General features: G+C 45.7%; 1 protein-coding gene across 1 annotated transcript; it reads right to left on the bottom strand.

Annotated features, from left to right (window-relative positions):
• Positions 1 to 1277: 1277 nt before the first annotated feature.
• MRPL48 (mitochondrial ribosomal protein L48) lies at positions 1278 to 27179 on the bottom strand. The gene is made up of 8 exons (XM_083737452.1): positions 27023 to 27179; positions 22937 to 22989; positions 20153 to 20196; positions 15863 to 15948; positions 12412 to 12578; positions 5364 to 5466; positions 3188 to 3277; positions 1278 to 1503 (listed from the first exon to the last, which is right to left on the bottom strand). The coding sequence occupies exons 1-8, from the start codon at positions 27041 to 27043 to the stop codon at positions 1429 to 1431; spliced, it is 639 nt and encodes a 212-aa protein (XP_083593578.1). The 5' UTR covers positions 27044 to 27179; the 3' UTR covers positions 1278 to 1428.

Genomic DNA, 27179 nt, shown 5'->3' with positions numbered 1-27179 from the left:
GGGTCACAACTGGAACCGGAAGCCCAAAGAGGAGGAGGAAGAGGAAGATCCCTTCGACAAAATGATTTCCCGCACCGGCTGCACCTCTTTCCACTATGCGGTGCAGGAGTGCATGGCTGAACACCAGGACTGGCGCAAGTGCCAGGAGCAGGTGAAGAGCTTCAAGGATTGCATGATGGCACACGAGAAGCAGAGGATGGCAGAGCTGCTCAGAAGACAGAAACAGCATCAAACCACAAGCTGACAAGAGCCAGCTTTGCACAAAGGGCAGTTCCCTTGCTTGGAGGAAGTATTTAAATAATGGCAGTGCAGCACAGAGGTTGAGCCCTGGGAAACGGTTGCTGTGGGAGGTGGTTCAAAGAGATGGGATGTAACTGCATGCATTGCTCTTGCAGTAATCCCCTGGCTAAATTCTTCTGTTTTTTTTAACAGAACAAGCAATACTTACTTTCTTGCCAAAAAATAAAGGGTGGAATTTATATGTCTTCTTCATTTTCTCTGTCGTTTAGGGGTTTTCTAAAGATGAAGTTATTGTAGAGATAGATAAGCCCATCCTTATCACTCTCAATTATTTTCTGTCCCTTAATGCGTACAAACTTAACTGAGGTCCTGGACCAGACTGCTTAGTTGGCATTCATGAATCCTGCCCCTGTCCCACACTGGATTTGATAATTGCTCAGGAGTCTAGATTATCATTCAACCGGATTTGGGAGGGGGGATAGTTTAAGGAAGGTCAGACTGGTGTTGTATATGCACACGGAACTGCTTTTAAGACCAATTCACAGAATGGGGACGAAATCTGCTAGAGAGCTCTTATTTGTGTTGATTTCAAAATCCAGATGTTGTCTTTGAGGCTACACTACTGGACAATTTGCTTTGGCACCCACAACCTAGGTTCCAGGAGCCATGTGGGGAATTGTTTTTCTATCCCAGTTTCTAACACTGCCAGAAGCTGAATATTTCTTCACGACAGGATGGGACAGGTCCCCCACCAGACGTGAGAGCAGCAGCCCAGCTCAGGGGGCACATTACAGCTCAGGTCTTGATAACACCTTAATACACACACACACACACACACACACACACACTCAATAAACTGGTTTGGCCTGCCCTGTACAGAGTGCTGAATTGCCAGTATTCTACCCAGAAAACCGAAGGATTCTGCTTCCAGATTCTGTAAGCAGAAGTCTAAATTGGTACAGGTGACGCAATGAACTTTTGCTTAACTCTAGCAGCAGAAATTGCCTCATGTTACAGCACACCGCAGAAGCACGCCATAAAGATTGAACATTTATTATGAAAAAACGGACTCGTCGTGTTTTGCAGCGAACACAGAGGTCCACTTCCACCGCGTTGTGGAACGTTGCGAAAAGGTCGACGATCAGCCACAAACCCCAATGTAAAACGGGTATTTGTGATGTGCTTGACTCAGCTCATTTGAGAAAGCAGGTCCTCCAGTTCTGGACGAGCCTTCAGCCGAACCTTGAAGTCTTCTTCCGTGTGCTGTGGAGGGACAGGGAGGGGAAAACAACAAGAGCAGGATGTTATAGATATTAGCATATGGTTACAAGAATTTTTTCAATGAATCCAGGGACACTTCTTTTTTAAGCTGAGTAGCAACAGGGAGTCAGTAGTGGGGATGGTGAGGCAAAAGACCCTGGGCCCAAGCACACATGCATATTGTATAAAGGTGCAAAGCCCTTCTTTCGCGCGCGCCTGTGCGGGTCGCGATTCGCCGCTTCTGCGCATGCACGTGACGTAATTTTGAGTGTCTGCGCATGCGCGAGCAGCAAAACCCAGAAGTAACCCTTTCTGGTACTTCTGGATCGCCGCGGGACACAACCTGAAAACATTCAACCTGAAGCAAACGCAACATGAGGTATGACTGTACATTGTAAAATCAATTATGCCCTCAGATTCTGTGCTCAAAGCCAAAGTATGCAAATACATGGGGGGCGTGGTAATTTGCCTGTTTTGCTTGATTCTAGTCATTTCCTTTACCATCACAATCGCAGCCATTTGGTTTAAACTTCCCCCTCATTTGTTCTGGAACAAATTTCCTGTGGTGCAAAGGACGCCAAGTAAAGACACCAAGGTTCAAATCTGCTGTGAAGCTTCTCTCAAGAATTCAGCATTTCCACATGAGCCCTGCTGGGCCTGAGCAAAAGGCATCAGGTCTGGCATTCTCCTAGCAATGGGCAGGCAGGGGCATCCGGGAACCCCACAAGCTACTTCTTCTTTGGCAATCCCTCGTAGCCAAGCAAGATTGTCTTCCATAAACACGGTTTTAACAGTGAGTCTGTAAGTGACTGTGGAGGCCCATTCTGGATCCACACGTCCACAGTAGGGACATTGGTTTCCCCACAACGGGGTGAGCTTCCGTTGCTCGGTCCCTGCTCCTGCCAACCTAGCAGTTCAAAACCACGTCAAAGTGCAAGTAGATAAATAGGTACCGCTCCGGCGGGAAGGTAAACGGTGTTTCTGTGTGCTGCTCTGGTTCACCAGAAGTGGCTTAGTCATGCTGGCCACATGACCTGGAAGCTGTACGGCGGCTCCCTCGGCCAGTAAAGCAAGATGAGTGCTGCAACCCCATAGTCAGTCATGACTGGACCTAACGGTCAGGGGTCCCTTTACCTTTACTACATTTTACATTGAGAGTGTCTTTAAACCTCTTTTGCTGACCACCAGCGTTACGCTTTCCATTTTTAAGTTTGGAATAGAGTACTTGCTTTGGAAGACAATCAGGCATCCAAACAACATGACCAGTCCAATGAAGTTGATGTTGAATCATTGCTTCAGCACTGGTGATCTTTGCTTCTTCCAAGGCACAGTGACAACAGCCCGCCTTGGTTATTTGTCTCCAGCACCTGGTATTCAAAGGCAAACTGCGCCTGAACAGGGAGGCTCTATATCATGGCTGCTGAGGAGTTTATTCCAAAGGGACACGAAAGCTCATACCAAGAACTGACTTAGTTGGTCTTTAAGGTGCTACTGGAAGGAATTTTTTTTATTCCAAAGGGTGTCCAAGTACCAAATGCAGGAGGGAGGGAGAGTGTGTGTGAGAGAGGGAGGTGTGTGTGTGTGTGTGTGTGTCCTGGAGCACTTCTCAGAACCTGCTTTTTAACAATAGTTTAAAAGCGAGGAGCTACAATGCTAAACCCGAATGCTTCAGTAAGAATCCACATACCTCTTTCACTAACAGATGGACTCCTTCGGGCCGATTATTCTGAACAATTTCCAAGAGAATAGGAGCGAATGCAGCATTCAAACCACTGATCTGAAGGGGAAGAGGAAAAAAGAAGCAGAATGGATCATTGTAGGGGAAAGGGAAGAGAGCAAAAAAACCCCCACAAAAACAGGCCTATTATGTTATCAGCACACATCATTATGATAAGGTGAAAGTACACAAAGGCTTTCAGAATCATATAATAAGAAAATCAATTTTTAAAGTATGGGAAAAGTATAAAGACTTATTAGAACAAAAAACGTCATGGTGGCTTTCCCCGTTAGATACAGATACGTCTACTGATACAGATACTGTTATGCAGTTGAAAATAGAAATAAAAGGACCCATGGAAGGGATGGGGGGGAAGTATGGAGATTTAGAGTAATCTCAATATCTGGATTTTGTACTATTTTATGTTGTATGTTTATATTTTGGGAAATCAAATAAAAAAGATAATGGGGGGGGGGGGAGGAAGAGCCCGTTTCCAGCAGGAACCAAAGGCACAGTGTATCAGGAGTGCATGCAGGAGCCAGGCCCTGTGACCAGTAGAGCTTCGCAGGACTGGGGCCTTCCTAAGTTTGTTCTGAAGAGGCAAGGCGCGGCCGCATAGGTGAGGCCCATTGGTAACTCACTGCACCTGGTGGCAAGAGATGGGAAGGGATATAAGGTCAGCATTTCCCTTCGGCTCTTTGCCACAGCAACACGGTTCCTGCCTTGCTGCGTTTGGCTCCTTGCTTCCTGATCCTCAGACCTCGACTTCTTGACTCCTTGCTTCTTGATCCTCGGACCCCTGACTTCATGCCTCCTTGCTTCCTGACCCCTGGCTCTCTGACCCTTGGACTCTTGGCTTCCAGGCTTCTGGACCCCTGTTCCTGCTCCCACCCAGTCCCGACGTCCTCAGCTGGGACTTCTACCACCCATGAACCAGACCATAACACAGTGTGAAACCAGGATTCTTACGTAGGTCTGCCGCTGGCCTGAAGAGGTGTTTCTTTATTACTGTCGTATCCAATCCTTCCTCTGAAGGGGATAGATGTGTCTTCCCCCGTTTTATACATTGAGAAAAAGACTTGACCTATGCCAGCTACTGAGCTCTACAGCAGCGTATCTCTGTTCTGGTCTCCCTTGTCCAACACTCTATTCCAAAGGTGGGGAATTGACCTCCTCTACCCGCTACAATGCGGGTGGCGCTGTGGTCTAAACCAGAGCCTAGGGCTTGCTGATCAGAAGGTCAGCGGTTCGAATCCCCGCAACGGGGTGAGCTCCTGTTGCTCGGTCCCTGCTCCTGCCAACCTAGCAGTTCGAAAGCATGTCAAAAGTGCAAGTAGATAAATAGGTACTGCTCTGGCGGAAAGGTAAATGGCATTTCCGTGCGCTCCTCTGGCTCGCCAGAAGTGGCTTAGTCATGCTGGCCACATGACCCGGAAGCTGTACACCGGCTCCCTTGGCCAATAAAGCGAGATGAGCGCCGCAACCCCAGAGTCGGCCACGACTGGACCTAACGGTCAGGGGTACATTTACCTTTACCCGCTACTGTAATGTGTGCAGAGGAGTTCCACCAAGATGATCAAAGTAGAGCAGTGGGACTTTAAAACGACTGCATCTCCAGGACTGCCCCTGTTGTTTTTAGTGTACTCCAAAGAAGAGGGTGGCGGGTGGCGCCGTGGTCTAAACCACTGAGCCTCTTGGGCTTGCCAATCGGAAGGTCGGCAGTTCGAATCCCCGCGACGGGGTGAGTTCCCGTCACTCTGTCCCACCTCCTGCCAACCTAGCAGTTCGAAAGCACACCAGTACAAGTAGATAAATAGGTACCACTCCGGCGGGAAGGTAAACGGCGTTTCCGTGCACTCTGATTTATGTCACGGTGTTCCGTTGCACCAGAAGCAGTTTAGTCCTACTGGCTACATGACCCGGAAAGCTGCCTGCGGACAAACGCCAGCTCCCTTGGCCTGGAAGTGAGATGAGCGCCGCAACCCCATAGTCGCCTTTGACTGGACTTAACCGTACAGGGGTCCTTTATCTTTTACTCCAAAGAAGTCACAGAGAACTCAGCTGTAAGACTGCCGGGCAACATGATGTCACCATACTATTAAAAAGACAAAAACGAAGAGGAAATTGGGCAGGTGAGACCTCCTACCTGAACAACACGTTGGTGGGTTGTAAGAACAGCATCCAGGTGTGCCTTGGAGCCTTGTTCCTGCATCAGCATCACCTCCATGGTCTTGGTGGGCATCGCATAGCTGTGGAAACAGCAGCTGTTGTCAGCATTCCACAGGCACGAAAGGGGTGAGTGAGAGAAAGGAGACTTTTGCACTATTCAGCAGAAAGAACCAAACTTCCAGCCCCAGGGAGCGAGGCTCCTGAGAGGGAGCCTTCATGACAAATTAGTGATGCAGCCAAGATTGGCTGCCTTCGTTAAATGGAGCACAGCCGCCTGCGTTAATGAGGCCTGTTGGCGCTAAACTCCTACCTCTGTGCCAGTGGAATTGGGAAATCTACATTGAAAATGGTTTCTGCAAAAACCAGGAAGGCGTATTTGTTTACAGGTCTCGTCCCAAAGGCGCATGGGGTGGGTGTAATGCAAGAACAGTACATGTGAAAAGGATCTAGGAGTCTTGGTTGACCACAAACTTGACATGACCCAACAGTGTGACGCAGCAGCTAAAAAAGCCAATGCAATTCTGGGCTGCATCAATAGGAGTATAGCATCTAGATCAAGGGAAGTAATAGTGCCACTGTATTCTGCTCTGGTCAGACCTCACCTGGAGTACTGTGTCCAGTTCTGGGCACCACAGTTCAAGAAGGACACTGACAAACTGGAACGTGTCCAGAGGAGGGCAACCAAAATGGTCAAAGGCCTGGAAATAATGCCTTATGAGGAACGGCTAAGGGAGCTGGGCATGTTTAGCCTGGAGAAGAGGAGGTTAAGGGGTGATATGATAGCCATGTTCAAATATATAAAAGGATGTCACATAGAGGAGGGGGAAAGGTTGTTTTCTGCTGCTCCAGAGAAGCGGACACGGAGCAATGGATCCAAACTACAAGAAAAAAGATTCCACCTAAACATTAGGAGGAACTTCCTGACAGTGAGAGTTGTTCGACAGTGGAATTTGCTGCCAAGGAGTGTGGTGGAGTCTCCTTCTTTGGAGGTCTTTAAGCAGAGGCTTGACAACCATATGTCAGGAGTGCTCTGATGGTGTTTCCTGCTCGGCACGGGGTTGGACTCGATGGCCCTTGTGGTCTCTTCCAACTCTATCATTCTATGATTCTAAGAAAAAGCAAGTACGTGCCCCATAGGTTGATTTTCAAGATAATCAGAGTGCTGCAGGAGACACAGAGCGCTCGGTTGGGTGGTTTCATGAGACACAGCAACATTCCTGTTGGCTCTGAAGTTCCCTGAGTGGGCTTGAACCGGGAGAAAGTTCATTAAAATCTGATGCCGAGAAAGCTTGATTTTTGCAATTTGCAAAAACAATGCACCTTTGCATATATTTTATAAAGTGTCTCTCTTTCTAGTAGCCCTGGAGAAGGAAAACTAAACTAAACCCAGATGCCCTGTGCAACTTCCCATCTGGTTTAAAAAATCTGAACATGCTATCTCCACACCCTAGGAACTTGATTTGAAGTGAAAGTTCCAATTCTAAGACGGCGAATCTCCTGCTATCTTAAAAAAAATGATGTCTGGGGTTTATTTATTATTTTACAAATTTATAGACTGATTTACAGTGTAGGGCAATCAAAGTGATGCAGAAAAAGATAAAAATAAGATGAAATACAAAAAAACAACAACACCCATGCAAATTCTATAAGCAAGCGGTACCATTTTTAGCAGCTTTCCAATAAAACCATTCCTGCAGATGTATCATTAATATGTCGTAAGTGACTGGGTCACAATACAGGGAAAGCCTCCTTAAAGAAAAACATATTCAGTAGATGTCTAAACACCTGGATAGGCAAACTAAGACCCAGGGGCCGGATCCGACCCAATTGCCTTCTCAATCCGGCCCGCGGACGGTCCGGGAATCAGCATGTTTTTACATGAGTAGAATGTGTCCTTTTATTTAAAATGCATCTCTGGGTTATTTGTGGGGCCTGCCTGGTGTTTTTACATGAGTAGAATGTGTCCTTTTATTTAAAATGCATCTCCGGGTTATTTGTGGGGCATAGGAATTCATTCATTTTTTTCCTTCCAAAATATAGTCCGACCCACCATATGGTCTGAGGGACAGTGGACCGGCCCTCTGCTGAAAAAGTTTGCTGACCCCTGTCTAAACATCACAATGCTGGGCAATTGCTGGTATCTCATTCCAAAGGCCTGGAACTGCAACACTCAAAGCCCGGTTTCTTTTACACACCGAGTGCACCTCTGGGGCAGGCAGGACTCTCAACAGATACTCTTTTGAGGAGCACAGTTGCCCAGCAGGGATGTGTGAGGCAAGGTAACAACAGCGCATGTACTGTTCACTAGAAAAGTGACACCAATCACATACAGTGGTACCTCGGGTTACAGACGCTTCAGGTTACAGACGTTTCAGGTTACAGACTCCGCTAACCCAGAAATAATGCTTCAGGTTAAGAACTTTGCTTCAGGATGAGAACAGAAATTGTGCAGCGGCAGCAGGAGGCCCCATTAGCTAAAGTGGTGCTTCAGGTTAAGAACAGTTTCAAGTTAAGAACGGACCTCCGGAACGAATTAAGTACTTAACCCGAGGTACCACTGTATTATAGAGAGAGAAGTTTGAAAATATGTCTAGCATTCAGGAGATAACAGATTCTGAGCCCTGCCCATCCATTATCCTCTCCAGTCACACTGTCCTACTACACTAATGCCTTCCAATGAACATTCTGCAAAAATAAAAATACAATTTAAAGGACCGGGTAAAACACTTAGAAATCGAACACAATCAGGGCAGGGGGGAAGAAACACTCCAATATGAAAAGTGCCCCGTCTGACACCCTAGAGAGCTGCTGTCAATCAATGTACAAAACCCTAAGGAAGATGGATCAAAGGTCTAACTCTATATATATATATATAAAACAAAAAAAATTCCTTCCAGTAGCACCTTAAAGACCAACTAAGTCAGTTCTTGGTATGAGCTTTCGTGTGCATGCACACTTCTTCAGATACACTGAAACACAAACCAGGAAATCCAGGACGCCCCATCATTTCAGGTATTGGCACTATTACAGTGGGTGTCTCCGGTTATATGGACTCTGTTCTGAAACCATATGCCATCAGTGCTCCCAGCTATGTACGTGACACCACAGATTTTCTGAGGAAAATACAATCTTTAAATAATCTTCCCAACAATACTATACTAGCTACTATGGATGTGGAATCTCTGTATACCAACATCCCACACAACGATGGTTTACAAGCTATAAGGAACACCATTTCAGATAAAACCACAGCGGACTTTGCCACCAAACTCTGCCAATTTGTCCTTACCCACAACAACTTCAAATTCGGTGATGACCTGTTCCTTCAGATCAGCGGCACAGCAATGGACACCCGCATGGCCCCACAGTATGCCAACATCTTCATGGCAGATTTAGAACAACGTTTCCTAAACTCCTACCCACTCAAACCTCTCTTGTACCTGCGATACATTGACGATATTTTTATCATCTGGACACATGGTCAACAGACCCTGAACACCTTCCACCAGAAATTCAATGATTTTCACCCCACAATCAACCTAACTATGAATCAATCTATGCAAGAAATACATTTTTTGGACACTACTATAAAAATACAGGATGGGCACATAGACACCACCTTATACCGTAAACCAACTGACCGACAAACATATCTACATGCCTCTAGCTACCATCCCAAACATACCAAACAGTCCATTGTATATAGCCAGGCACTACGTTACAGCCGCATCTGTTCCAATTCTACAGACAGAGACTCTCACCTAAGAGATCTACAGCAAACCATTTTAGAACTAAAATACCCAACAGATGAAGTTAGACAACAGATCAACAGAGCCAGACTGATACCCAGAGAGAACTTGCTGCAAGACAGACCCAAAAAAGAAAATAACAGAACACCTCTAGTCATCACATACAGCTCCCAAGTTAAAACAGTACAACGCATCATCAGAGATCTACAACCTCTCCTGGACAATGACAGTTCTCTTTCTCAAGCTCTGGGAGGAAGACCTTTCATTGCCTACAGACAGCCACCCAGTCTTAAACAACTCCTAACCCACAATAATACTACAACCAGACCCAACACGGACACTGGCACCAGAGCCTGCAATAAACCCAGATGCCAACTTTGCTGCCACATACACCCGGACAACACCATTACTGGCCCCAACAACATCACACATACCATCTCGGGACTATTTAATTGCTCATCGTCTAACATTGTGTATGCCATCAAATGCCAACAGTGTCCTTCAGCTCTCTGTATTGGACAAACAGGCCAGACCTTACGCCAAAGAATAAACGGACATAAATCTGACATCAGGAATCACAAGACAGAGAAACCAGTAGGAGAACACTTCAATCTCCCAGGACATTCTATACAAGATCTCAAAGTAGCTGTTTTACTACAAAGGAATTTCAGAAATAGACTGGAAAGAGAAGCTGCTGAATTACAACTTATTACCAAACTTAAAACCATGGAGAGACCTGGTCTGAACAAAGACATTGGATTCTTATCTCATTATACATGACAAAGCCATTTTTCACCTTCTCACCCCTTGCTTTTTCCTGTAAGACCTATTGCAGTCGTTAAGAGTCGTCAACAGGCTCATCACAGCTATCTGCCAACCACCCATTCCCACCACCCTTCTGAGTAATACCCCTCCCCACCTTCTCACTATATAGAAGGGTCTGGAAACTTCTGTTTCAGTGTATCTGAAGAAGTGTGCATGCACACGAAAGCTCATACCAAGAACTGACTTAGTTGGTCTTTAAGGTGCTACTGGAAGGAATTTTTTTTGTTTTGACTATGGCAGACCAACACGGCTACCTATCTGTAACTGGATCTATATATATATATAGCAGGCAGCTTCCTATGTTCCATCTCACAATCCAGGGAGCCTTCGTTCCGATTTTATCTACCACCTTTCAAAAGCCCATTCCACACATTCCTTTAAAGATATCTTCTTTTGGGAGGCTTCTCTTTGCGGCAGAACAAAGCCAGCTTGCTGTTCTGCCTGATCTGATCAGCTCCTGGGATTTTCAAAGAGCCAAAGCAGAGGGAAAAGGTCAAGCTGGAGAGGCTGAACGGAGCCTTTGTCTCTGGGCCGGGTAGGAAAAAAAGAGGTCCATCCACACAACAGGAAGAGCTCAGGAGAGAGAGAGAGAGAGAGAGAGGGGGAGAGAGAGAGAGAGAGAGAGAGAGAGAGAGAGAGAGAGAGAGAAGCAGGTTCATGCTGAACATAACCCTCTAGTCTTTTCTAAGATGTACAAGAGTACAAGAGGTTTTTTTAAAAACAAACCAACCACCCAACAGATTTCAGAATACTACAATGGAAGACAATCCGCTTTCTTCCTCAAAGATCATACGATGTTTCATGGACCTAGACCAGGGGTCGGCAACGTGCAGCCCATGGGCCAGATGCGGCCCACGAAGACCGTTTTACCGGCCCCCAAGCCACCCTCGAACTGAGCCGCCTGTTCATTGAGTCCCCCGCGCACTGTGCTAAACCAGCGCAGCACGGCACGGGGACTCGCTGAGCGGCGCTGGAAATCATGTCTGCGCACGCGCAGATACTGGAAATCGTGCCTAAGCATGTCCAGACGCCAAAAATCACTTCTGCGCAGGCGCGGTTTTCGGCATCTGGGCATGCGCAGAAGCGATTTCTGATTTGATTGGTCAAGCAAAATTCGGAAAGTAAGCACTGAAGTGGTGGGAAGGAGTGGATGGTAGGATCTCAGCAGATTTGAGTGCGTGTGACTACATGCTACATGCTACGGATGCAATCCGGCGATGGTTTTTTAAGTTGCATAAGAACCGAAGAACGCAGTCATGTCATCAGGACAAATCACAGCAGGTTAAGCAGCCAGATTAAATGCATTTAGGTGGCCACCTAGACAGCAAAGGTGGGGATGCCCTGAGGCATTCTGGGGTTTCCTCCAGTGACAAATCCTCTGAAAATAATTAAGATTCTTCACTCAGCAATTTGGCTTTTCCATTTTGCACGTATTGAATGATCAAGCAAAGGCGTCATCATGGGGAAGGCTGCTGACCTGACAGTTGCGCAGAAAGCCATCATTGAGACCCTCCAGAAGGAGGGAAAGCCTCAAAAGGTAATTGCAGAAGAAATTGGATGTTCCCAAACTGCTGTATCGAAGCACATTAATGGAAAGTTATGCGGAAGGGAAAAGTGTGGAAGAAAAAGGTGCACAAGCAGCATCACAAGGCTAACAAATAAAGGCTTGACATATCTCGCTTGGCATGTCAGGAGCCTATCTCATATATTAGTTTCACCTTTTAGGTTGATTTACTGAAATAAACTTTTCCATGATATTCTAATTTTTCGGGTTTCACCTGTAGTTTGCCGACCTTTGCTCCATCACCTGTATAGTTAAAGCTCTGGTTTTCCCAGTAGTGATGTATGGAAGTGAGAGCTGGACCATAAAGAAGGCTGATCGCCAAAGAATGGATGCTTTCGAATTCTGGTGCTGGAGGAGACTCTTGAGAGTCCCATGGACTGCAAGAAGATCAAACCTCTCCATTCTTAAGGAAATCATCCCTGAGTGCTCACTGGAAGGACAGATCGTGAAGCTGAGGCTCCAAGACTTTGGCCACCTCATGAGAAGAGAAAACTCCCTGGAAAAGACCCTGATGTTGGGAAAGATGGAGGGCACAAGGAGAAGGGGACAACAGAGGACGAGATGATTGGACAGTGTTCTCGAAGCTACGAGCATGAGTTTGACCAAACTGTGGGAGGAAGTGGAAGACAGGAGTGCCTGGCGTGCTCTGGTCCAGGGGGTCACGAAGAGTTGGACATGACTAAATGACTAAACAACAACAAGCTCCAAGATGTCATTGGACTACAACACCCAACCTTCCTGACCACTGGGCCCCAAGCCGGCTGGGGCTGATGGGCAGTGGGAGTCCCACTATCTGGAGAGCCTCAAACCACAACATTCAACCACATGTGGCAAAGCGTAGATCTCTCACTGGAGAACACAGGCAGGGATCCATCAGATATCTATACCTTTCCTCCACTTTGATGGAGTGTCGGTTGCAGAGCTTGTGGACGTACTGCGCATAGTGCTCAACCAAGGTCATGTCGTAGCCGGTCATGACGATGTTCAAGACTCCATACGCGTGTTCTGTCCCAGGGTCAATCTCCTTCATTTGTAACCTCCTTTTCTTGGGAACCTGAGAAGAAAGAAGCAGAATTGTCTCAAACGCAGCTGGGAGCACCCGCAAGTGTAAAAGGATCTACCTGAAGCATGGCATGGAGAAAATGGATCGAGTGGAGCTTTTCTCCCTCCTAACACTGGAACGTCCTCCAGCGAAGCTGAAGGCTAGAAGGTTCAGGACAGATAAAAAGGACAGATTTCTTCACACAGCGCATAGTGAAATTATGGAACTCCCTCTAGAGGAGGCAGACTTGGAAGGCTTTAAAAAAGGATTAGACAAATTCATGGAGGAGAGGGCTACTGATGGCTACTAGCCATAACAACAACAACAACAACAACAATTTTTATTTATACCCCACCCTCCCCAGCCAAGACCGGGCTCAGGGCGGCTAACACCAGGTATAAAAACAATTGATTAAAATACAACTTACAAACAAGATTAAAACACAACATTAAAATGCAGCCTCATTTCAGTAGAAACTCAAATCAAAAACTTTTTTGGGGCTGAAAACATCAAATCTTCACCAAGGCCAACTATCCAGACTGGTCCTTCGTGGGCCAGAAAAAAGCCAGGGAAGTCCCCAAATAGGAGTTCCATCACAGAAGGAAAAGGAAAGAGGATAGGGGGGAAGGGGATCAAGTTGATTCCAAGGGAAAAGCCAGGCGAAACAACTCTGTCTTACAGGCCCTGCGGAAAGAAATCAGATCCTGCAGGGCCCTGGTCCCATGAGACAGAGCGTTCCACCAGGCCGGAGCCAGTACTGAAAAGGCCCTGGCTCTGGTTGAGGCTAATCGGACTTCCTTAGGGCCCAGGACCTCTAGGGTGTTGCTATTTATGGACCTTAAGGTCCTCCGCGGGGCATACCGGGAGAGGCGGTCCCGTAGGTACGAGGGTCCTAGGCCGTGAAGGGCTATGCTTTGCCTCCACAGTAAAGGGCAGCAATGCATCTGAATACCAGTTGCTGGAAACCACAGGAGGTCAGAGTGATGCCCTTGTGTTCGAATCCTGCTTGCTGGTTTCCTACAGGCACCCGGTTGGCCACTGTGAAAAGTGGATGCTGGACTAAATGAACCATTGGCCTGATCCAGCGGGCTCTTCTTATGTTCAGCTGATTCCCAGTACCGGGGCCAGAGGGGGTGGGGAAGAACCGAAATCGTCTTGGAACAATTAAAATCTTTCCCGGCTCTTGACAAGCTAGGACAAACTGCTCCTATTTCAACTTCTGCCTTGAAGACATTCTGTCCAGATGAGTGATTGGTTCATTATCTTTCCAAATTGCAAAGGCCTCCCCTTTCAGATTTCTCATTCTCCGAAAAGTTCCATCTCTGCTGCTGCTCAGCAACAGCATGCAACTCAATTTGTGCTACTTCGAGTGTGATCCTAACGCCCTTTTCTGCTACTGGAGGGCGTCTGGAATCAGGTGCAACAAAGTAAGAAGAGGAAAAAAATCACCCTTACCTGCCATCTTGGTCTGAGTGAGCAGCAAGGTTTGGGACCGTGGCAACTGTTGTATCGTTCCTTGATTGTATCCCTATTCCACTTTTCAGTGAGATTAATCCTAAAGTGGTCGCCTGGGGTTTAGGACTGCTCTGCCCATATACAGTTACCTCGTGCTGCGTTTGCTTCATGATTCGTTTTTTCAGGTTGCGTCCCACGGCAACCCGGAAGTACCAGAAAGGGTTACTTCCGGGTTTCACTGCTCGCGCATGCGCGCAAAATGATGTCACGCGCATGCGCGGACGCGGTGAATTGCGACCTGCACAGACGCGGGTTGCATTCTGCTCATGTTGCGAACAGGACTCCAGAACGGATCCCATTCGCAACCAGAGGTACGACTGTTGCGTCAGGTTACAGAGGCTTCAAGTTGCATTTTTTCGGGTTACGGACGTGCCAAAACCCAGAAGTACCGGAACGGGTTATTTCCGGGTTTCGCTGCTCGTGCTGACGCACAAAATGACATCAGGCACATGCGCAGATGTGGAGAATCGCAACCTGCACACACGTAGACGTGAGTTGCATTCTGCTCATGTTGCTTACGAGACTCCGGAACGGATCCCGTTCGCAACCAGAAGTACCACTGTACAGCCATACCTCGGGTTACAGCTGTTTCAAGTTGCGTTTTTTTGGGTTACGGACACGCCGAAACCCAGAAGTACTGGAACAGGTTACTTCCAGGTTTCGGCAGTCGCACATGCGCAGAAGCGCTGAATCGCAACCCGCGCATGTGCAGACACGCCGCTACGGGTTGCGAATGTGCATCCCGCATGGATCACATTCGCAACCCGAGCGTCCACTGTATTTTGCAGTTTGCTACACGGATAAGAACATAATAAGAGTCTGATGGATCCGGCCAATGGTCCATCTAGTCCAGCATGCTGTTCTCACAGGGGCCAACCAGATGCTTGTGAGAAAGCTGAAAGGGGGACAACAGCGCTCCCCCTCCTATAGTTTCAATGAAATACTTGGTGCAGTGGGAAAACAGTGAAATGGACAAGAATAATGTATTAATAGTCTCAGATTAATAAACTCCTTCTCTCCAAGGAGTGTACAAAGCGTACTACATCCATTCTTGTGCTATAAAAAGAAATACAACAAGCTCACTTGGCTGCGAGTCTTCGAAGACCTGCTCCTTGCTGGCCTTTTCCAGCCTGGCCTGGGAGGGCAGAGTCCGGACTGACTCCAGCTGCAAAAGCTGAAGCTGCTGAACAGATGCTTGGGTTGGGTTATTGTGCAGATTTTGGTTGCTGCTGCTATTGATATTATTTTTTTTAATCTTTATTTCTAAATTTACATAGGAATTGTTCAATGGTGGTTGTGTACTTTTTGATGTCTTTCATTTCTTGTTTAGGACTGCTTTGGTTAGCTTTGAAATTGTGGAAATCTTTTCATGTTGTTAGCCGCCTTGAGCATGATTTTATCTATGAAAAGGCAGCAAACAAATTAAATAGTAGTGGTGGTAGAGGATACTGTTATTTTTACATTATCTTTGCCATTTGTAAACAAAATCCTTGCATTGGTCAGTAAGTTATTATTCCTCCGGAGCTGTGCTGCGCTTTTGTCCTTCCAGGCATGTGATGTTTTGTGGTCTACATCTTTTGCTTTTCCTTCTTTTTATTAATTCTTCACATCAAAATCAATAAAAATATTTTGGGAGGGAAAGAAAGGAAATACAACATGCGCTCTTCAACGCCACCAATCCACATCAAATGGTTTACACTGAAGGTTTTCCCATCAATCTCTGGTTTTTTTTCTTTCAAGAAACTGCCCAGTCAGCAGAGTCCAAGATCAGAGGTGCTTACCTCTTTGGGGAGCAGGTATTTGAACCGGCCAATGCGGTGAGTAGGCTGGGACCTGTACTGCCTGGGGCAGTCCAACAGCGTGCTACCTTTGGGAAACAAAACAGACACAGTTAGGTCCCTTCAGAAACCTTAAATTCACTTGCCAAGCGCTTTTTGAACTGTGCTCCAAGGAACCCAGCAAATTGGGTTCACTACGGCAAACACGTTTTCCTGAAAGACAGTGTTTTTTGGGGGAAATATACGATGAATTAAAAAAGATGATGGGGATAACTTTTACTAAAAAAACCGGAGGCATTTCTTTTAAGTATTTTAGATAAAGAGATCCCCCAAAAAATCTAAGAGAGGTATTCTTGTATGCAACCACAGCGTCTCGTATACTTGTAGCCAAGGGATGGAAAGATCACGAGGCTCCAAAAATAACAGATTGGCAAATCAAATTACAGGAATTGGTGGAGACGGCTCAACTGACTAGTAAACTCAGAGGAAACTCAAAGCAAAAATTTGCGGAAAATGGGATGGTTATAGAAGATATGCTCAAAAATACAATAATAGTTTTGACTCCGTGCTAGCATTCGAGTCATAAAGGAACTAAAAGGAGGTGGACAACAATTAAGGATTTATTATGTTTTCAGAATGTATTAGAAAAATTATATAGAAAGGTTTATTGTTTTGTGTACATTCAAATGTAAGATAAAATATATGCAAAGGGACTTGACAGGAAGTCAAAGTTGAAGAAAAGTTTTTGGAAGATAAAAGGGGGGAAAATATTTACTTTCATTATTATCATTTTGTGTGCGCGTGTGGGTGTCTGCACATATGTGTGTTTGTTGTATGCAATGTTTGGGAGGAAATAAGACAGTAAATAACAAATAAACTAAATATCGATGTATGTAATTTTTATTTCTTAATTATATTTAGTGGTAGTATGGCTGTATTATTTTTTGTAACATAAAATCATTCAATAAAAAATATTTTTAAAAAGAAAAGAATGAAAGACAGTGTCAGGCGGAAGAAGGACAAGCTGCTGCCTTCTGTCTCGTTCGTCTCTCCGACCACTCAAATGAAACCACAGGTGTCACAACGGGATGGCAGGAGCTGCGCAGCATCGCCCAGACGCTCACAGCAGCTGCATCAAGAAGCAAAGACACTGCCCAATATATTGGGAAACGATATACAATGAATTGAAGAAAATCTTGAAAATAACATTTGTTAAACAACCAGAAGCCTTCCTGCTAGGTATTTTAGGTCAAGATATTCCAAAAGAGAAGAGGACGTTATTTATGTTTGCTACTACGGCGGCGAGAATTTTGATAGCGCAAACTGGAAGACTGGAGAAATTCCAACAAAAGAACAATGGCAAGAGAAATTGATGAATTATGCAGAACTGGCAAAATTGATGGATAGACTACGAGACAAGGACAACGGTGACTCTGAAAAAGAGTGGGAACCTTTTATAATATATTTGCAGAAACAAAGAAAGAACATTGACTTGATGGCAGGATTTAAATACTCACATCTTTAGTAATAGAGAACATTTAAAATAATGAAAAAATGATATAGTGGATTGTAAGAAACAGCAGTATGTAATAAGGGGGTAACAAACCAGAAATGGAAGCTGAGGGAAGCCCGGGAGGGAAGGGGTGAAGATGTGTAATACGTATGTTATTGATATGAGATGTTTGCAATGACAGAAAAGAAAGTGCATAAAAAATTTATTTATTTTTAAAAAAGAAAAGAAGCAAAGACACTGGACACTGGGGAGAGGTCCCAAGGACATAGAAAGAGAAGGAGAGTGGATGGGTATTTGAAGGCTATTTGCTTTAACAAGCCCTTGCAATCCTATCCAACGCATGTTTATTCAAAATCCCAAGCTCAAGATGATTAATCAGGGTGGATTTGATTTAAATCAAATAAATTTAAATCACGATTTACCGTATTTTTCGCTCTATAACACGCACCCGACCATAACACGCACGTAGTTTTTAGAGGAGGAAAATCCGTAGGCATGCCATCCGTAGGCATTCACTCCATAACACGCACAGACATTTCCCCTTACTTTCTAGGAGGAAAAAAGTGAGTGTTATGGTGCAAAAAATACGGTAAATTACGATTTAAATCACTAGTCAGTAAGACTTGATTTAAATCTTTTTTTTTCTCCAGAAAGACTCATTCTTGCATATTTACAACCAAATGAAGGTTTCATTTTTGGAACAATAAATTTTCAGAGTAGTTTTTACAATTACTGTATATCAAATATTACTGATCTGGTTATACTCTTTAGAAATACATAGACAGATAATTATGAAATTATTGTGAGGTTTAATAAGTTAACTGTTTATATTTGGACAACTTTTCTGCTGTATTTTATTGGAAGGAGAAAAATAACCATTTCCTTAATAACAATTGAAACGATTTAACTAAAACAATAACGTTATAGCATATACATCCATGTTTGTTAACTGATGTGGTTAAACAATTTTTTTTAAAAAAAAGACTGCACACATGTAAAACTTAAAACAAACCCTTATTTCCTGATGAATAGCCTTTGGACTATAATGTAACTTAAACAAAAAACTATCTTTAGAAAGATTTTTCCTCCAAAAGAATTTTATTTTAAAAATCTGATTTAAATTTTTAAATTCCGATTTTTAATTTTTTTTTTTTAAGAAATCATTTATTTTTATCCACCCTGTGATTAATGCACAACGAAACATGCACAGGATCAAGCAGCTAGTATGCTTCAGCTTCAGTTTTCACGAAACAAGGAGATCAAGTGAGGATGACTACAGACTGCTGTTAGAAAATAATAATAATAATAATAATAATAATAATAATAATAATAATAATAATAATAATTTATTTGTACCCCGCCCATCTGGCTGGGTTTCCCCAGCCACTCTGGGCGGCTTCCATAGAAACCAAAAATACAGTAAAATCACACGTTAAAAACTTCCCTGAACAGGGCTGCCTTAAGATGTCTTCTGAATGTCAGATAGTTTTTTATTGGTTTGACATCTGGTGGGAGGGTGTTCCACAGGGAAGGCGCCACTACTGAGAAGGCCCTCTGCCTGGTTCCCTGTAGCTTTGCTTCTCGCAATGAGGGAACCGCCAGAAGGCCCTCGGCGCTGGACCTCAGCGTCCGGGCAGAACGATGGGAGTAGAGATGCTCCTTCAGGTATACTGGGCCGAGGCCGTTTAGAGCTTTAAAGGTCAACACCAGCACTTTGAATTGTGCTCGGAAACATACTGGGAGCCAATGTAGGTCTTTCAAGACTGGTGTTATGTGGTCTCGGTGGCCGCCCCCAGTCACCAGTCTAGCTGCCGCATTCTGGATTAGTTGTAGTTTCTGAGTCACCTTCAAAGGTAGCCCCACATAGAGCGCATTGCAGTAGTCCAAGCGGGAGATAACTAGAGCATGCACCACTCTGGCGAGACAGTCCGCGGGCAGGTAGGGTCTCAGCCTGCGTACCTGGTGGAGTTGGTAGACAGCTGCCCTGGATACAGAATTGACCTGCGCCTCCATGGACAGCTGTGAGACCAAAATGACTCCCAGGCTGCGCACCTGGTCCTTCAGGGGCACAGTTGCCCCATTCAGGACCAGGGAGTCCTCCACGCCAGCCCACCTCCTGTCCCCCAAGAACAGTACTTCTGTCTTGTCAGGATTCAACCTCAATCTGTTAGCCGCCATCCATCCTCCAACCGCCTCCAGGCACTCACACACAGGACCTTCACCGCCTTCACTGGTTCTGATTTGAAAGAGAGGGAGAGCTGGGTATCATCCGCATACTGATGAACACCCAGCCCAAACCCCCTGATGATCTCTCCCAGCGGCTTCATATAGAAAGAGGGTATACACCCCCTACTCTTGAATCAATTGTTCATGTGAGAAATGTTTAGGTTGCAAACCTGCAGGCAAGAACTTGTGAAGATTTGTCGGTATCACATCTAGCAAAACATTCAAACCGTCATTATGCTTACATGGGCTAGACTAGCCGTCCAACCATCTCCTAGGTGTTTGGACTGCAGTTCCCATCAGTCTCAACCAACACTGGCTGGGGCTGATGGGAGTTGTAGTCTAAAACATCTGGGATGGTCAAAGGCTAGTCTAGCAATGTATTGTCATTTCTCGTCATTAATAATGTTGATGTGAACGCTATCAGCGGAAGGCCTGTTCTGTCCATTCTCAGGCTGCCTTTGTACGCGAGAGGGGGAAATTATAACTTCCACTCAACAAAGCAGAGCACAGTACTCAGGCTACTGGTGCAGAAGTTCCTGAAGATCATTTCTTACCTACGGGACATACAGGATTCCTTCTGGACGTTTTTAAGGCAAGACTAAAGAAAAACAAGAAGAATGTTCGTCACTACAGGCTCTTGTTGTCTCTGTCTGCAAAATGTTTTGAAAATTTCTTTCTTTTTTTTACTGTCTGTGTCCATTTTATTTTATGTTTTATAAAAATTTTATTATTTTCAATGAATTCACATGACATGTTAATCACCATACACCTTCAACATTGTACGCAACATGAATATATTATTTCTGCAATTTCCCACATCTAACCCTCCAACCACCTCCCCTTATACCCACGTGTGTTTTGTTTTCCTTCACCCACGTGTGTTTTGTTTTTCAAAACTTTCTTAAGGCTGACATTTAGCACCTTCTTAAGCATATCAATCAATCAATCAATCAATCAATCAATCAATCAATCAATCTTTATTATGGTCCAGAGACCCAACAAATCATTACAAATCAATACACAGTTCATACAGCCTACCTCCAGGTTAATCAAGCATTTTGTTTAGAATATAGGGCTTATTTGTTCTTGCAACCACCGATAAAAACTTTGCCACTGCTAACGTTCTAGCTTTTGTCCGGTCTTCCAGTAGGAACCTGACATAGTGAGCCTCTGATTTTCCCGGGAAAGGCACCAGCAAGGGTAGTATCAGTTCAGTCCTGGCTTGCTCATACTTCGCACAATGCAACAAAATATGATTTATGGAATCGATGTCTTGAGCACACTTAAGCATATCTATAATGACAAAAATGTTAGGGAAGGGCCCAAAAGGTGTTGCCTGCAGATAGGATAGTGCAGGCATAGGCAACCTTTGGCCCTCCAGATGTTTTGGCCTACAACTCCCATGATCCCTAGCTAGCAGGACCAGTGGTCAGGGATGATGGGAATTGTAGTCCAAAACATCTGGAGGGCCAAAGGTTGCCTATGCCTGGGATAGAGCATCTGCTTTAGACACAAAAGGTTCTCCAGCATCTTGGAATGTCCCCTGCCGAAAACCCTGGAAAGCCATTCCAATCACTCTAGAAAATGCTGGGCTGGATGGACCACTGGCCTGACTCTGTACAGAACAGCTTCCTACGTTCCCCATTGATCAGCATGGGGGATTTGGGAGTCAGCACAGGTGGCGGATGACACAAGCACAAAAGTTCTCAGTAGGAAGTCGCTGGCCTCCAAAGCCAAGTGTATATACAGCTGTACCTCGGAAGTAGAACGGAATCCGTTCCGGAAGTCCGTTTGCCTTCCAAAACGTTCAGAAACCAAAGTGCAGCTTCCGATTGGCTGCAGGAAGCTCCTGTAGCCAATCGGAAGCCGCAGAAGCCACGTCGGACGTTTGGCTTCCAAAAATAGTTCGCAAACTGGAACAGTCACCTCCGGCTTTGCGGCGTTCGGGAGCCAAAATGTCCGAGAACGAAGGTGTTCGAAAACCAAGGTATGACTGTACTTAGAAGTAAGTCTCATTAATCAAAGTACAGTGGTACCTTGGGTTACAGACACTTCAGGTTACAGACGCTTCAGTTTACAGACTCTGCTAACCCAGAAATAGTACCTCGGGTTAAAAACTGCTTCAGGATGAGAACAGAAATCACGTGGCGGCAGCAGTGGGAGGCCCCATTAGCTAAAGTGGTGCTTCAGGTTAAGAACAGTTTCAGGTTAAGAACGGACCTCCAGAATGAATTAATTTCTTAACCCGAGGTACCACTGTACCATACTCTTCCGTGTACAGTGGTACCTCGGGTTACATACGCTTCAGGTTACATACGCTTCAGGTTACAGACTCCACTAACCCAGAAATAGTACCTCGAGTTAAGAACTTTGCTTCAGGATGAGGACAGAAATTGTGCTCTGGCGGCAGGGCGGCAGCAGGAGGCCCCATTAGCTAAAGTGGTGCTTCAGGTTAAGAACAGTTTCAGGTTAAGAACGGACCTCTGGAACGAATTAAGTACTTAACCCGAGGTACCACTGTATAAGACTAGCTTTTTTTACTGAAAAGAGTGTTCAGAATTGGGGATCGCCCTATACACGGATAGTGCAGAGGGGCGACTGGCGACTGGTTGCAGCCGTGAGCAGGAGGTTGTCAGCGGTGATTGGGCGGGTGATTGGTGGCTGCGGCAAGGGCTGCTTTGGACTGGCGGCTGCTGCAGCAGTTGCAATGGTGATTGTTGAATGCAGCAAGGACTGCTGTTGATTGGCTTCCGCTGTGTCAATTGTGTGTGCGCTTGCCAGCCGCTGGTTGCGATTGGGCAGACTGTTTATGGCTTTTTTGATGCGTGCGATAGGCAGCGCATGTTAGTATGGTGAGTGATTTTTGGCATTCCCTCCCCCCAAAAAAGCTCAAGAACTCTGTGCAACCCTTCCCAAAAAAGGTCAACATCTCTGGGCCCGTTTTCTTCATTTGGAGTCCCCCCCCAAAATAGGGGGGCGTCTTATACACGGAGGCGTCTAATACATGGAATAATACGGTATTTTAAAATTGTAGGCCACACTGGATTTCTTGGAAGAAAGGTGGAATATAAATGCACTCAATCAATCTATAAAATAAACATCAAAATGGACTTAATTCTGAGTAAACTGACAGAGGGTTAGGGTGGGTCCCTTTTCCCTGGTTGTACATCTGACTATGGAATATGAGAACATAAGGCTGCTCCTCCAGTGCAGACATGCCTTAAGACCAGGCCACAATCCCAGACCTATTTTGCTTATTTTACTGCTACCACCCTACCGACAAGAATAAATTTGTTCAGGAAAGGATGTCATGTTTGCTTCAACGTTATTCACCTTACCTGATAAGCGCAGGCGTCTGTTTTAAAAGGGGTTCCTTTCCCAGGTAGAAGGCCTAGTGGGATGGAGAAAGGGGGAGAAAAGAAAAGAAAAATACCCTTAAAATGTCAAGAAAAACTGCAAAGAGTTTTTCAGGGCATCGATGGCTCTCTGGCAATCTATCCCAGCGTTCGCCTCCTACTTCAAAGCTCCACATTTGCAAGCCACCAGCAAACTTCTCAACCTGTTATTAGAAGCCCTAAAGGCTGGTGTTCACAAAAGAACAACAGGAAGACAGATGAGTGCAATTTCTATTTTTGCATACTCTGCCACTTGTACTTGTGTATTTCCACAGCGTAATCTTCAGGGCGATGGGGAACACGCTAGGCTGGATTTATTTTTGAAGCCACAGACTCGTCTTCAGCTCAAGATGATACACATGCACTTAAGTCAATCTATTTCAAAATCTGCCCACTGGCTTTCAATCTTTAAAAAGGAAAGAGCAAATCTGGGAGGAAGTTCCCAAGTCTGCACCTGCCCCTACAAACATAACCCTGGTGACATATTTTGAGACTAATACAGAAGAGTTTTTTTTAAGCCCATTCTGCCCAGAACAACAGTTTACACTTAGCTTGTTTCGATGATATGGACAGCAATAGATGAGCCGTGGATGCACCTTGGGGTCGTGCTGGATGACCCATAGAATTAGGTGAGCCTTGGAAGCTGCCCTAGATGGACCTTAGGGTCCTGCTGAATGAGCCATAGATGAGCATTGGAAGCCGCCCTAGATGGACCTTGGGAGGGAGGCGCTCTGCACGTTCTCAGGGGATCCTAGTCGACCCACTTCAAGGCGGAATCTCAAGCCCTCATCCTAAACTGAGGCCAAACCTCGAACCCCCTGACCCCCAACCTTAAGGCCTGACCTCTAACCCTAACACAAACCCCTAATCCCTAATGCATGACCTCTAACCCTAACACAAACGCCTGACCTCTAACCCTAACCCTAACCCAAACCCCCAACGCCTGACCTCTAACCCTAACACAAAGCACTAACCCCAAACGCCTGACCTTTATTGCTGTATAAAGAATGGCATCTTTATATAGATGCATCCAGGAAGCTTTGGCCAACCTGATGCCCTCCATCAATCCTGACCATTGGCCAACCTAACTAGAGATGATGGGAGTTGCGGTCCAAAATACGAGGAAGGTGGCACGAGTTTGGGCCATGCAAGGGCAAATGAAAGGTGAGATTTAGGAAATGGAGGTGATAAGAGGGAGAGAGAAAGAGAAAATGGAGGAGTCATTCTTACTTGTTCCAAGGAGGGAGAAGGAGTGGATTTCCTGGTATCACCATGACCCAAGAGCTTGGATCAAGGCAACAGAGTGCACCGCAAAGGCTAGTTTGCAAAAGAAAAGCGTTCCTCTGCACCAACTGCCTCTGATCTGGAGCTCCCAAAAGGAACCAGTTCTATCAGGCTTGCAATCGGTGCTGAATTTTAAAGGAGCCAAAGGCAAGCCGTGCTGGCAAAGCAACATTCGAGAGCATGCTTTACAGCTTTCAATTGTTCCTTTGCAGCCAAGGCTTTACCCATCCACACACAATGTTTTATGGGGTAAGTGGGCATGGCAGAGTGGGGGCTGGAACAGCCCTTATTGGACCTACCACACTTCTGCTGGTCCCATGCCTAGGAAACACAGTCTGAGCAGTTTTGCGCTTGACTCGTGCTTTTTAGGCATGAGTCCAAGTGATTTCACCCTTGCCCCAGTCCTTTCCCAGTGAAAACCTGCTCTTTAGCTCTAAATTGGAACAAACAGCAATCCATGAAAAACCTGAATTGCCTTTTTGCTCCGACTGAGCGCTAAAGAGCAGTTTTCCCTGGGAGAAAGCAGCAGGACAAGAGGAACTGTAGACAAGCCCTAAACCAACATTCTCAGAATGCGCAAATCCTTGGGTAGCTAGTTTGCCTCAATTTTCCTAGGTATCAAGTCGCCCTTTGTTATCTATTTGCATCAGTGAATGAGGACAGGTTGGTTGTGGAGATAGGCAAGCCTTTGTAGGTCACCTTTGAGTCCTGTGTTGTGTAAGCAACTTGGGTTTCTTATAAGGCTCCCAAGACAGTTCCAAAAATAGAAGAGGGAGAACACATGACTTCACGTCCCCTTGAGGTTCCTGCTAACCAGAGGAAAATAACAACAATGGAAAGGTGGCAAGGAAACAGCGGGAGAAGGGAGAAGGTGGGGAAAGCTACCTGGGGTTAAAACAAGCAATCAAAGGAAGGGTCCCATGAGGCTTGAACTTCCAAGTTTCCTGGATGGATGAAAACAGCTTTGAATACCTTAGTGAGGGCTCTGAAATGCCTTCAAATATCAAAAAGGCTAGACCCGCCATATGTCAGGAAAATCCCTGACATGTCCTGGTTTTAAGGTGTAAAAATGGAGTTGGGGGGATTTTGCCAATTTGGCCAAATGTCAGGGAATGTATGGCAACGTGATAGAAAAATCAGCGGAAACAGGTCAAAAAGCTTAAAATCACTATGTTTGGGGTAGGTTTCCCCGCAAAAGCTCAACAAGGCTACTTTTTGAAATACGGCAACCCTAAAAAAAGGCTGTCCCTTGGAGACAAAACATTTAAAGACCTAGCTTTCTGTTGGGAGGAGAAACCTGAGACAAAAAAGGCAACCAGCATCAGGCAAATACTGGAGGAAGGAAGCTTCATTAACTACAAACTCCAAAATTTGGGATCACCTCCAAACCGTTTGTAGGGTTTTGTAGTCATAGAATTGTAGAGTTGGGACCCCGAGGGTCATCTAGTCCAACCCCCTGAAATGAAAGAATCTCAGCTAAAGCATCCCTGATGGCCAACCAACCTCTGCTTAAGAACTCCATGGAAGAAGAGCCCACCACCTCCTGAAGACGTCCGTTCCACTGTTGAGCAGCTCTGACCATCAGAAAATTCTTCCTGGTGTTTAGTCAGGATCTCCTTTCTTGCAAGCCATGGGTTCAACTCCTACCCTCCAGAGCAGGAGAAAACAAGCTTTCTCCATCTTCCATGTGCCAGTCCTTTACACGAGAGCTTTCCAAACTGTCACGACACATTCATGTGTCGGCTGCAATGTGTAGGCGTGTCACAAAGATGCTCCCCGCACTCCTCCCAGGGCTGGGAAGGGGTTAGTTTAACTTCCGGTTTGCTAGTAAAATTGAATTGCTGCGCTGCAAAATGATGCCTGTCTAAAAAAGAGTGTCGTCAGCATGAAAGGTTTGGAAAGCTTTGCTTTAGATATTTGAAGGTGACAAAACTGGACAGCATCTTAAAAAGCAGAAACATCACCTTGCCAACAAAGGCCCGTATAGTTAATGCTATGGTTTTCCCAGTAGTGATGTATGGAAGTGAGAGCTGGACCCTAAAGAAGGCTGATCACCGAAGAATGGACGCTTCTAAATTATGGTGATGGAGGAGACTCTTGAGAGTCCCATGGACTGCAAGAAGATCAAACCGATCCTAAACCCTGCAAGTCAGCTCATTCCACTCAAGAGAGGATCCATGGCAAATTAAAGGGAAATTCACAGTGCAATCCTATACCTAACAAGGTGCCCCATGGAGAACATATGGGCACAGCTTAGAATCACTGGCACCGAAAGAAAAGGATTCTGAGAATGGTAGAGAGCTATTGCAGGCATAGGCAAACTCAGCCCTTCAGATGTTTTGGTTCTCAACCTGTGGGTCCCTGTTGCACTACAACTCCCATCATCTCTGACCACTGGTCATGCTGTCTAGGAATGATGGGAGTTGTAGTCCAAAAACATCTGAAGGGCTGAGTTTACCTAGGCCTGAGCCAGTGGTTCTCAACCTGTGGGCCCCCAGATGTTTTGGGACTACAACTCTCATCATCCTTGACCACTGGTCATGCTGGCTAGGAATGATGGGATTTGTAGTCGAACAATATCTGGGGACCCACAGGTTGAGAACCACTGGGCCCTGAGCTATTGCTTTGACCAGGGAGGGTAATGAGAATCGAGGAAGAAGCAAAGACTCCTGGGAGTGCAGTAAGAAGGTCAAAATGCCCCGTCTCTCTCCTCATCCCTCTGCCCACCCAAAAAAGCGTACGTACTCTGCCCAGAGCCGCGTTCATGCTCCCCAGCCGCTCCTAGAACCCCTCCAGGCGGTAACCACGGCGACGCAGCGGGAGAAGCACGAGTCTCTATGGGTCCACCGCCGACACACGCCCCCCAAGCCTCTCGCGTGCAACGACAAAATGGGTCCCCCTC

The sequence above is a fragment of the Podarcis gaigeae genome (assembly GCF_964106915.1).
Source record: "Podarcis gaigeae genome assembly, chromosome: 4".
Lineage (NCBI taxonomy): Eukaryota > Metazoa > Chordata > Lepidosauria > Squamata > Lacertidae > Podarcis > Podarcis gaigeae.
Note: the sequence above shows the minus strand (reverse complement) of the source record. Positions and strands in the feature narration are given on the sequence as shown.

Excerpts from the sequence above, each read along its gene's own strand:
- MRPL48 (XM_083737452.1), bottom strand. The coding sequence starts at position 27,043 with ATGAACGCGGCTCTGGGCAGA. Across the intron at positions 22,990-27,022 it reads TGAACGCGGCTCTGGGCAGA|GCCTTCTACCTGGGAAAGGA; the intron begins GTACGTACGCTT and ends CCATCCCACTAG. Across the intron at positions 20,197-22,936 it reads CAGACGCCTGCGCTTATCAG|TCTTGCCTTAAAAACGTCCA; the intron begins GTAAGGTGAATA and ends GTTTTTCTTTAG.